The sequence below is a fragment of the Stegastes partitus genome, unplaced genomic scaffold (genome assembly GCF_000690725.1).
Source record: "Stegastes partitus isolate 25-593 unplaced genomic scaffold, Stegastes_partitus-1.0.2 Scaffold29, whole genome shotgun sequence".
Classification (NCBI taxonomy): Eukaryota; Metazoa; Chordata; class Actinopteri; family Pomacentridae; genus Stegastes; species Stegastes partitus.
This window is the reverse complement of record NW_007577760.1, coordinates 638,520-651,001: the sequence shown is the minus strand read 5'-3', so window position 1 is coordinate 651,001 and position 12,482 is coordinate 638,520. Positions and strand designations below refer to the sequence as shown.

The window sequence follows — 12,482 nt, the reverse complement described above, 5'->3', positions numbered from 1 at the left end:
GCTGCAAACCAAGGCAAAGAAACAACAACCGGCATTTGCCACTACACATAGGTACAGTATACAACAGAAGTGGGTTCACACCTACTGGACATCATTCAAATGTCAAATTGCTCCAAATTGTATCACCTCTCTTAATTACCCAACTCTATTTGCTTTGTGCTGATATTTTTTCAAATATTTGAATAATAAATGAGTTTATACTGTATGCAACAGAAATGAGTACACCTTGTGCATTACCATTTGAACACCAACAGATTCAAAATCATATCACCTCAACAACAGTGAATACACCTGCGGTCGCTTACACACAACTTAAAAATTCTGACATCACTTAAAACAAAATTAAGGTAAGCTTTGATTTTCAACTAGTCTAATTGAACATTGTTATAAAACTACATCAGAGCCTACTCAACTTTGGGCCAATGGGCTGTGTCCATTAGCAATTTGAAAACTGCAATTGTGAGACTTCACAACGATAGAAAAGGATACAGGAATATTGTTGACCAACCAAAAACAAGATAGAACATAGTCACGGCATAATCAGGAAGTATGCGCCGTACTACGATTAACCCGACTCTCAGTGGTCATGCTCCTAAAACCATGACAGGGATGATGTGCTACTTGCAGAATCTAGTCTAGAAATAAAGACGGGCACGTACTTCACACTAGGACGGGGGTTATCAATAGAAATCAAAGTTTCTGTGACAGAAAAGACACTACAGTCTACAAAATCATCAGACATCAATCTCTATGACTTGCATTTAAGAAACCCTCTTGCTTTCAGTTTACTACAAAACTACGCTATTAAACATCATTAAACAACATGTCAGATAGACTGATTGATATTGGAAGCTCATTATTTGGGCAGATGATGGTCAGTAGTAACATAACGTAACGTAACGTAACATAACATAACATAACATAACATAACATAACATAACATAACAAAGCACAGTGTCAAAATGACAAAAGAATTTCTAAAGAAGCAAAAAGTAAAAACCATGACTTGGCCAAGTATTTTGTCTGACACAAACTCAACCTTTAGAATATACCAACCGTTGGTGGGCAGGTGCACGTCTATACATATATTTGCTTCTGATTTTGCATTTAAAGCGCAGAAATATTCTTGCCCTGCCAAACAAAATGGTTTATTCATGGCAAAAACAAAAAAGAAACTTCCTGTCACATGATGTCCAACATGCAGACAGTCTGTCTGAAATGTATGTAACTGAATCAACAAGTCAGAGATTCAACTTTTACCCAGGATCGAGGTAGATCAGGGTAAACAATGCAACTGTCTTGTCGGGCTGAGCTATGTGAACGCAGAATGAAAAGAGGACCGTGAGATGCAAAATTCAACGTTTCTGAGCTTTGCAAGTCAAGCTACATACCAAGCATGTTATTTCTACAATGAAAATAAAAGTCAGTGATGGGTGAGGATTCAGGTTGCGGTTTGCAGTGTTACTGCCGCCACAATTGTCTGCACATACAGTTAAGAAGAAGAGCATGTTTGGAGGCACGAAGTACCTTGATTCTTTTACCACATTGCAAATAATACATTTTCCCACTGTCTGGGAGAAAAGCCATTTGTATGACAGTCAAATACTGAAAGCAATAATATGTATAAAGGATCCAGACAGAGTTTCAGAACAAGTGTGTGTGTCTGAAATGGTGAAAAGAAGACTACATAAGAAGTTAATTACACATCTGCTTTCCTTTGTAATTTTTGTATATTTTCTGTTTGGCAATTTAAGTTGCAGTTTCTCTATCCACTATCAAATAATACCAAATAATTAAACAGTTTTTTTTTTGTCAATATTCCAACTTCAAATAGGTATATTTTGTGCCCCATGTAGTGCAAACTCTATTTTCTATATTCCTATTTAATATTTGATCACCATTATGGTGATCACATATGCACAAAGCTTGCACAACATTCTTTAAATTTCTGATACGGTGAGTGAAAATAAATGTATGTGTGTGTGTGTATGTGTGTTTGTGTGTGTGTGTGTGTGTGTGTGTGTGTGCCCCATGTATAATTCATGACTGACCTCCACCAGCTTGTTGGCATGTTCACGGAACACCTGGGCGTACTCCTTGACCTCCTTCTCATTTCCACTCTTAGCTGCTTCAATAAGCACCAGCAGAGGAACGTTGGTCTCTAGGAAAGAGTCTGAGATGTGGTCCATCACTGCCTTCCTCAACTGGAATACACAGGGAGAGAGAGATGGAAAAGAGGTCATATTGTTAATAATATTGCAGATGACTTGGCTGTATTATGATTACATATCACTTAGCATTGTAATGAATATGATGTAGTAGCATAATGGGGTGAAAGGACATAGAGAGAGAAGGGCGATACAAGAAGAAGAGTGAAAAAGAGGAGGGGAACTCTCAATGGGCAGCAGTGTAAATTGCTTGTAACGTGTCATTTTTCCCACAAGGCCTTTTACTGGGGCAGACGGTGCGACTTACATCTTTGTTTATGGAATCATTTTGTACAAAACTGGCAAGGGACTGGTTGTTTTATAAGACAGTAAATGGACCCTGATCTTACACACTGGGATATCTGATGAGATGCCAGAGGTAACAGTATAGAAACCACTACAGACAGGTCTTTTATCTTACACAAAGAGGGAGTAATTCGCCAGAGACCAGCACTAAGACAGACAAGAACAGACTAAAGGGGAACAAGTAGATTGCCACACACGTGGCAAATTTGTTTTCAGGCTACTTTTGGTCTCAAAACCTCCATCATTAGTTATTAAAGTACTTTCTCTAAATATTTGCCCCATAAGAAATACTTCTCAGATTTTGTACAGCTGAAATATTGCAAGACCATACTCTACATGTTATTAATAGCACAATTAATTCAAGTTTAATACACTGTTTTAATAGATTATTGTTTTGTTGCTGTACCATCATAATTGCAAAAGTAATAGTATCGCAAAAATGAGGAAAAATATCAATAGAATAGAATAGAAAAACTGATACTTTTGTCAGTAGTGTCAATTTGTTCATTACTCTACAAAGTAAACATTATGACCAAACACAATAAAAGGCATTACAAACCACAGCAGAATAAACAGTACGGACACCACCCACAGGTAGCTTATACAGACGAACACCTCTTCTGTTCCGCTTAGTTATCTCTTCTTTACACACACAAATAATGACATTAAAGTTCAACTTGTTTAATTATCAACATGGATGATAGCGATTTATTTGACTTTTCAAGTCATCTTTGATAATTAGATGTAAAGCAAACATTGTGACCATGCCCCTAAATCAAAAATGTTGATACAGTGCATGAAAGTGTCAAGAAAAGGTGTGACTGACAAAAGCTATTTCATTTAACAAAAAAACAAACAAACAAACAAACAAAAAAACATATGCAAGTCTGTCAGTCACATTTAAAACACCTCCCGCAATTACAAACTTAATTGCTAGTCCACAGAAAAGACCACAATGAAGACTTATGACTTCCTAACGGCAGATAATCAATCAAGCTGCCTCTGGAAACAGACTACATTTGGCCTGTTTAGTGGACATGACAGATCTCTAAATGCATGTATACATTCTGAAGCCTGCTCTCCTTTATCCAGAACCCTATACTTGCGGATTAAAGACTCGAAGAGATGTATGTGAGATGCAATGCCAGACCATAACATAATGCTTTTTCTCAAAGGCTGATAAACCTTGACACTTTTGAATTGTGAATATTGCATCTTTTTCACGCAGCAGAGAACAGCTCTGCATCAATGCAATTGTGTAACCTTGCTATCCTGTCACCTGGTGGGAAGGGTGAGCGAACAGAGCAGATAAAAATCTTGCATTGCCAGAACTATCTTCACACTATGTTAGTGCTGTTGCAGCATATGAGAAAGTTGTGGCGGAACACATTATTATTCTGAGACAGGTGAAAAGACCTGGGTTGTTTGTAGGCCTTATCTGAGATTAGCTTACCAATGCTCTCACTGCAATGGAGCAGAATGAGGCGATGAGGTTGAGCTGCAATTTACATGCAGGAAATGAATTACCTTAAACAGAACCACTTTGTCATAAAAGTACATTTCGTATTAATACCTGAAGTATTAGTACATTCACACAAAATAAACAGTTTTGTGTGTGTTGACATAATGTCCATCATATATTTTAGTATCTTCTTCCAACAGAGACCAGTAAAACACACTGAATTCCAGTTAACTCATTTCACAGTATACTATGAATACAAAATGGCATTTGTATGTCCAGTTGGGACTCAGCACGTATTTTTCTTGTGTGTTTTCCAAAATTAGCATTAAGCCCACGATGGTGGAGACTTTAATAATTACTATTTTATAAAACTGTGAAATAGCAGACCAGAGGCAAGAGCAGAGAGCAGCAAAATGCAGGAACCAATTAAGCAAAATATGTACATCGTATGATAGCATCAACTTTATATCTCACTGAAACAAATCTGAAATATCAGATTGACACTATGTCAGAAATGATAATCATTAAAACGAAGCATGTGACATGAGTGCTGAGGAAAAGTACAAGGAAAAAAGATATGTGTTTCTATCTATTATGTACCATCTATCGTTTCAGTTCTGATATACATCACTTGTGCATTAAAGCCAGCAGAGTGGAATAATCCTCTCTGTGTTCAGTGCATCCTGATCATTGCTCAGTGAAAGCCGTTTCACTGAGCACTATTGTTTACAGCAAATTTCTTACGGCAACTTGCTTTTGACTTTATACATTATCTCATTGTCAGGCATGGTTTCATTTGAATTCAGTAATAACCAACCAGAATCTTTTGAATGTAAAGTTAAATATTTTAAATACAATAAACAGAGTTTAAGGGTCTGAACTGATCTTTTGGAAACTGGACAGAAACATTCCTTTAAGTTGTTGTTGTTGTTGCTGAGGAGAAACCATTCAATACTGGCATATGCACAGGATCCTTAGGAAGGTGCTCCAGGCCTTAGGATACTCATGAATGCCAGACAGTGAAACTGATTCTGATGGTGGGTTTGAGTGAAGAAATGATACAGATGAGAGATTTCCCAAGTTGCAGTCTCTCCTGCACCATCAGCATTCTAATGCCCACACACCACTCCCACAGAAATCCATCTTCAATTTTTCAGATCTCACTTCCCTCCATGCTCCACCCCCACCGTCTCTGCTCTAACACTCCCTCTGTATTTCACTAACACTTAAAGGAAATAGACCTGGAATTCCAATAGATAGCAAAGGCTCTCCTCATTACAAGTTAGTGGGGAAGCTATTTGTCTCCCCATTCGAGCGGTGCCACAGTGGTTCAAACTCTGAAAGCAATGTGTTTTTGTTTTACATATTAATATTTGGGACTTCTTGAGGAATGTTAAGGGTGGTGGCATTATATTCGAGGGTTTCATTCGCCGGCCATATATTTCATTTTTTTTCGGAATGCTATTGGCACGCTGGCATAAGGCATGTAGGCTGAGGAGAAATGTTACAAGATTAAAGGCAGCAGTGAGCCAAGACTACTGTCATGATATATATATATGCAGAAAGCTAGAAAAATATACTATAAGACCAAATGTATGTGGATGAGATGGGACTGTTTCTATGATTTGGGCCAGACCACTACATGCTGTTGAATATGGATAACAGTTTGTCTATTTTAACAAAGTGTTTTGCAATTTGCATCTTATTCACAGGATACAGTGATGTCAGTGACAGTCAGGGGAGGACACGCTGAGGTTTCAATACTAACAATGTCTAAAGGAACAAAGAGAGGTACAACCCCACTGGGCACCTTTAGGATGCCTTCAAAATCAATTGCTAATCAAGCCTTATTGTCTGACAATGGTGCCCGACCTCACTAATACGCCTGTGGCTGAATGCAAGCATTGTCCTGCAGTAAGGCTCCAAAATCTTGTGATTAGTCTCTCTAGAAGATTGGAGGATGTTATAATATCGTATTAAAACGTGATTTTGGAAGATGTTTCAGCAGTCACGTACTGGTGTAGCATTCAGGGCGTTTGCTCATTTAGTTTTAGGGTCTACACTCATTTTACCAATAGTTGCGTGGACAAATGTCAATGTTATATTGGACACTAGATGTTTAGCAGTATTGTAGAGGAATTTAAAAAAAAATCCTGTTTAAATATGTCATCTTTAAACACTAATTCTTGTAGTATACTGCCTTCATTTGACAGCTGACAGGCTGGAAACAAAGGCAGAGAGAGAATAACATGAGAGTGTGATGTGCAACAAAGGCTGAAAATCACACTGTGGACCCTGTAGTAATGTGGCATGAGGCTTAACATTATGGAGAAAGCTCTCCTGCTGGGTTTTTCAGTTGTCTGTCTCAAGCATGTGTGATGGATCAGATATGCTTCTAAATGACCATGAATGTGAGCCGAAGCATATTTTATGATGTAAGTCTTTTATTTCCCTGCATTTTACATTTGCAACTGCAGTGTTTATGTATATTGGGCCCGGAGTGTTTCCAATTCTCGGGTGACCTACAGCTCAGTACTGTGCCTGAACGCAGCATGTGTAGATGCAGACTGCTCACGCTGGACCTTCTGTGTAGACACGTGTTATTCCCCCATTTCTACATATTTCTGTGGCTCTCATTAGCCAATTGGACTACTTCAAAGTGGTTGAATAAATTAAGGAATGACTAAATCTATGTTTGTATTCCTTAATGGACTGAAGCATTTTTAAAAAAAGAGGAAAATTGTAAATAACTGGGCCAAAAATGGTTGCTATTAACACCTTTACTATCCAGGAAATTTTCTACGTGATGCGAGTATATCAGCACCTCTTCTCGTGCCTTCATCCTGCCTTTCCTCCAGTTTGTCTCTTTTCTCTTACCATCAGGAGGAGATACAGCTTAAATTTTACCTGATACTAAAGCGTCTAACAAAAATCTCTATGAAATAATACAAATGATTAATATTTAACAAACTTAACTGTCAAAACTTCACCGATGAGTATCTGCGCTGCTCTCTGAGTCGGTGGTCTATGCGGTCTTCAAAGATAACATTAGCATAAATTTTGTGCATTTTAATGTGGGCTATGTTAGCATTTTGTGGGATTAAACACCTGCTTTGTTGCAAACAACAAATGCCTGAGGGGAACTGTTGAAAACATCCACTACGATCAGAGTAATACTCAAAAACAAAGAAACAAATTCATGTTCAAAGGACTTCAAACTTATGAACAGAATTATCATGAGTACACACATGCATTCAGAGGCTCTAACAACTTGACTTGTTTTCAAATCAACAGTCTTACCATATGCAAAAGGTGGAAGACATGCATCGGAATTTGAAAGAGAACACCGCTGGATTTATGAATGTTTACAGTTATGCTCCAGTTTGTCTTATGTTTCACTTGTGATTCAGAACACATAGTGGTGGGTACCTTGGGGTCAGCACAGGAAAGTTTCTTATTAAAATGTCAAGAGCAATCACAGTATAAACGGCTGGAGTCATGGCTGAGGGGAAACAGCCTGAGCAAATCAAAAATTAAGTAATAGCTCTCATATAAGATATCTATCAGGGAGCATTGGGAAGATGATGAGTGAGAGGAGAGTGGAAAAATGAAAGAGGGAAAAGACAGACTGACTGATCATCAACAGACTAAGGACAAACACACTGAAAACCTCATCCCAGAGCCTTCATTCAATGTGTCTGGGAAAATAAAACACCAGCCAGGGGAATCCAGTTTTAGAAACAAGGAGAAGGTGCATAAACGATGCTCTCACATTGAAGTGGTTGTATTCACAAAGGACAGCTGGAACTGGCAGCTCTTGCTTACGGCACAGTGACTGTTAATCACTTGCATCAACAGCAGGGTGGAATTCTGATAATCTAATCAAAAACGAGAATTGAGAATACCCTTGTAAGTCATAGGCAACCAGTGTACTGACCAAATTCACTGACTGCAGTTGTCTTGTTTTGAACACATTATGTACCCTTTCATTATATAAATATACCACATTAAAAAGGGGTGTTTAACCCCACTAGAGTTGGAAGAGTTCATCATTACCAACCAAATAACTACTAAACAGTACATGCATAAACATACACATAAGTTAAACCTGACTTTGTCTCCATAAATGTATTTCATAGAGATGGCGAGGGTGCATTTATACATGTACAATTTACTGTGATTATAAAATGTGATATTGTTCTAATAAATCCATTTCATAAAGATGGTGAGGATGTATTAAGTTTTGCTATAAAGCAATAAGCTGCAGAAACAATGCTGACAAACTGTCACCATGTGAAGTTAATATGATTAACATGAAGCAAACAGTTGCACAAATAGATGCAGGAGCAGCATTAGTATTCATTTAGAGCCAAGGCTCTGGTTAATTGGCAGTGGAAGTCTATGATTTTGTCTCTTTTTACTTCTCATCTTTGTCTCTAACTACTACTGAGATACATTTCTGGGTGATAAATGTTTACCAGCTAACTTTGTCTTTCTACTAGTTGGTGCTGGCGAGAAGTGTACCCATTGTGTGCTTAAAATAGCTGCCTGGTGCATCTGGATTGATGCTAATGAGAGCGGTGAGAGTAAACCATAACACTAACGTTGGGGCTCATAAAAAACAAAACAATGAGCTGAAATGTGCAGCCAAGTTTAAGAAAATTGGAGAATAATCATTTGTGGTGTGTTTGTTTTATTTAGTGACCCCTTTTAGATCCAAACGATTGCTTATACAACACGGTCATGAAAGCCACTTTAGGTGTTTGGTTTCACTGCTTCTTCACTTATTAAAAAAAAAAAAAAAAAGTATTACACTGGTACAATTAATTATTACCTAAATTTAAAATTTAGATTTTTCAAATAGTCAATTATCCTTTAATTTTTCACTTATCGAAATCACAGCTAATTATAAACTGTGATTTTCAGCAACTTTTTATTTTCTGTCAAGAAAATGGATTTTACAAACTTTGTGGTGCATTCACCCAAATCCACGAAAGCACTTAAATCATTCTTTGTTGATGTCAGTTGAGCATGGAGTGTCACAACACTTATTTTGCACCTCTTATGTACTGTTTTGCAGTATTGGGATCAAAGTTTGAATCATGTTGGAGGCAAAGAAACAGGGCGAGTCACAAGATAGTCAGGGCAGCAGCAGTTCATGTCAGCAAAAGATGGTTGACTTTAGTTAAAGCAAAAGTTATACCTATAACTAAAGAAGATAAATAGTAACGGAAACAGCAGCAAAGCAGTGCAGTTTGTTAAAAAAAAAAAAAAGTGAGTCGGGATGGCAGCAGCTCAGGTTAGTATGTATGTAGTATGTAAAGCTAAAAGTGATAGAAGTTTAGGTCGTCTGACTCACTGTACGTACGACTGTCTAAACCTACCATTTGCTATTTTCACATGGCATTCTCCTCCTCTTCCACTATCTGTCACCATTTTCCAAACCTACTTTGCAATGGGAAAAAACGACAATAATCCATTAGCTGTCAAGCTACACCTTTACATTTCCAAACTGAATCTAAATGGGCATTGCTGGCAAACTGAGTGAAAATGTACATTTTTGCAAGATGTCCAGAGTTATATTTGTTGCTTCTTATGGCTTGTTTTAGGCATCTTCCTATTCGTTTTAAATTAGGTTGATTGTTGATCCGTGATTTAAGTTGGTTGAACTCATATTCTTTGCCTTTTTACGCAACTTTCAGTGCTACAGTTAGAGCAAATCATTGAATGTTTCCAACTCAAAACATCAATAAATTTACTAATTTAACACAAAATTGCTTGGAAAATGTGACTTTATATATTTAAAGTAACAGTTTTTTTTATAGGGTATGGGCTTTTGTGCTTCTACTCCTGCATGCATGAGGGCACATTTGGTGAATTTTTCTTCTTAAAATTTGTTTACAGCAAGCCCATAAATCATATTTTATAGAGAAATTATTGGATAAAAAATGTTAAAGAAAACGAAAACTAATTATTTTGAGCCCGGATTTCTGTCTCCTATCATGACAACACAACGATAATCTCTCTTAGTTTTACTTATTTCCCCTCTCGGTGTCCTTGCACTGTGCAGTTGCAAAGCCGTGGATTCACTCAGAGCTTGTTTTGCTCTAATCTGTGCTCTGTGTGATCTCAGGTTTGCCTGTGCTCTCTCTTTTGACAAGGTGCTACAGTGTGCCACATTACAAGTCAGTCAGGAAACTGGAGTGGGTGATTTTTAAACGGCCATTTTGCCTCAAGTCTGATTGCTAGCGATGTTATAAGGACACACAACAGGGACATTACAGGTGACAGATGAGCAAAACTGAATGAAAGAGGTTATCATTGTGCTTATGTAGACATTAGTAAGCAGGAAAATTACATTTTTGTATGTGGTACATTTTACCTGCAATACTAATCATTTATCTACTAAATATTATACTACTGTATTTTTCTGTGCTCAAAATGTACCTAATGTAAGCACAGACGAGCTGCACTTAAAGTTATGTTGATGTCTAAAAATAGAACTCCATTTTGTGCAGCTATCAACACGTCTCACAAATTGCTGTGTTTTTTTGTTTTTTTTTTAATTCCCAAGATTACAGGAAATTTTCAATAACATACCTAATAAAACTTTAATGCATAGCCTGAAAACATTTTGCATAAAGAAATCAAAAGGATTAAAAGATAATTTGGAATTGTTAGTCTGCACAAAGAGCTACAGCTGACAAGATTCGTGGCAGCTGTTTCCCCTTAACATGATAACCCTCAACAATTAAAAACAGCTGTACCAATCAACAAACTAATGGCAGAAATGGAAATGATTTCAACATCCCAAAGCAAAAAGAGAGGAAGAGACAACGAGAAAGATAAAGTATATGAGATAGAATATATGAGGCAATTGTGCTATAGGGAATCCTGGAATCAGCCATCAGTCAAAATACGGCCAAGAGAGATGACTTGACAGATGCATTCATTACAGACAAGATGACAGAGGGTGTAACACATGGCTTATTTCCAACAGCTTTGTTGGGTTGGTTACCTTGCGAATACTAATTAAAAGGCGGGAACAAATCCTGACAATTATGCTATAGCTTAAAGGTTTGAACATGCTATTTTTCCCTGTCTCTATCTACTATCTCTCAGTGTGAAACTCCCAAAACGAGACAGGGGCTAAAACGTAATCACTTGATGGCAGCTACAGATGTGCAGTAACTAATTTCTTTGTGAAAATAGCTTTTATCTATTGAGTAAAATTCACATTTTGCACCAATTCTGAACTGAACAAACCATTACATATGAAGAGTTCATTTGCAAAATCCCATAAAAAAAGAAACTGACAGTGTCGAGCCGTTCTTTAACAGACAGCACACTCTGTTATTGCCTATTGTCGAAGCATTGCAAGGCCAGATTTTACAGCAGAAAACATCAAACGCCAGTGCTGTTCTTAAACGAAACCTTGTAAATTCACTGAGTGAATCAGTAGGTAGTATTCAGGTCAGGTGATGCAACCTGGCTGAGACTGTTCAGTCAGACACGTGGTGTCTGAGAGGGAATATTGGTGTCATTTTGGCTCAAAGTCATCTTTAAAGATGGATAATTTGAATACTAATGTGAGAGTGTATACTGAGCATCACTGCATATCACACAGCACTGAGTAAAAAAAAAAAAAAATGAAGTTACACTATGAAATGCTGTCAAACAGGTTTGTAGACTGGCTGACATTTTATAAATTTTTTAATGTTGGGCATTAATGGGTTGGTATATGTTGCAAGTTTCATCACTTTACCTACTTGTTTGTACAAAAAGATCCACACTCTTACACAACTGTGCCTTGATATTAATCAGTTACTTTCATGCATGTAAAAGGACAAGTGAGTGATGGCCTCTTGCTGACCCTAATGGACAGCCATCCCAGCCTCTGATTTCCGAGATAGTCGTGTGGTCGCAGAGGCAGTGAGCATACGAGGCAGTTTCTTGCAAGTGAATTAAGATCCTGTTTGCGGGTGCATTAAGTAAGCAGGGCCTTATTTCAAATGCATTACCTTACCTATTAATGCATTTATGCAGACCACTAATGCAGGTTGACTTGGTGAGCTCAGATTTAGGGGAATGATAGATTGGGTGAAGGCGGATGATGCCTAGAAACAGTGTAAGTCACTTGAGGAAGTCTGATCGGGTTCAGTGATTGGTTAAAAGGTTAAAAGGTCAGAAAAAGACACTTCATAAAATGACTGAGCCTCCATTTCAAAACAAGTTGTTGCTCATCTGCAGCTCAAGAAAGTTGTGGTATTTAGGTCACAAAAGAGGCACATAAGTGTATTTAAGTGCACATTTAGTGACATGTAAAAATCTGATTAGTTATTTTGATGATATGCTTTAAAATGCGAGTTTAGACTATTAGTTTTTAAGCTTGAATCGATCAATGAATTCCTGTTCTACAGAATGCTGGGATTACTCGTTATCTTGCTTCAACACTGTGATCTTTCAGTGTGTTAAGGAAGCTCCAGGTCAAAGCTCAGCAGATTTTT

At 37.5% G+C, this 12,482-nt stretch overlaps 1 protein-coding gene across 1 annotated transcript in view; it reads right to left on the bottom strand.

Annotated features, from left to right (window-relative positions):
* ctnna2 (catenin (cadherin-associated protein), alpha 2) overlaps positions 1 to 12,482 on the bottom strand; it is a 322,230-nt gene that overhangs the window by 79,348 nt on the left and 230,400 nt on the right. The window contains exon 9 of the mRNA XM_008298545.1: positions 2,052 to 2,204. Within this exon, the coding sequence (XP_008296767.1) occupies positions 2,052 to 2,204 (153 nt within the window). The remainder of the gene's footprint in view (positions 1 to 2,051; positions 2,205 to 12,482) is intronic.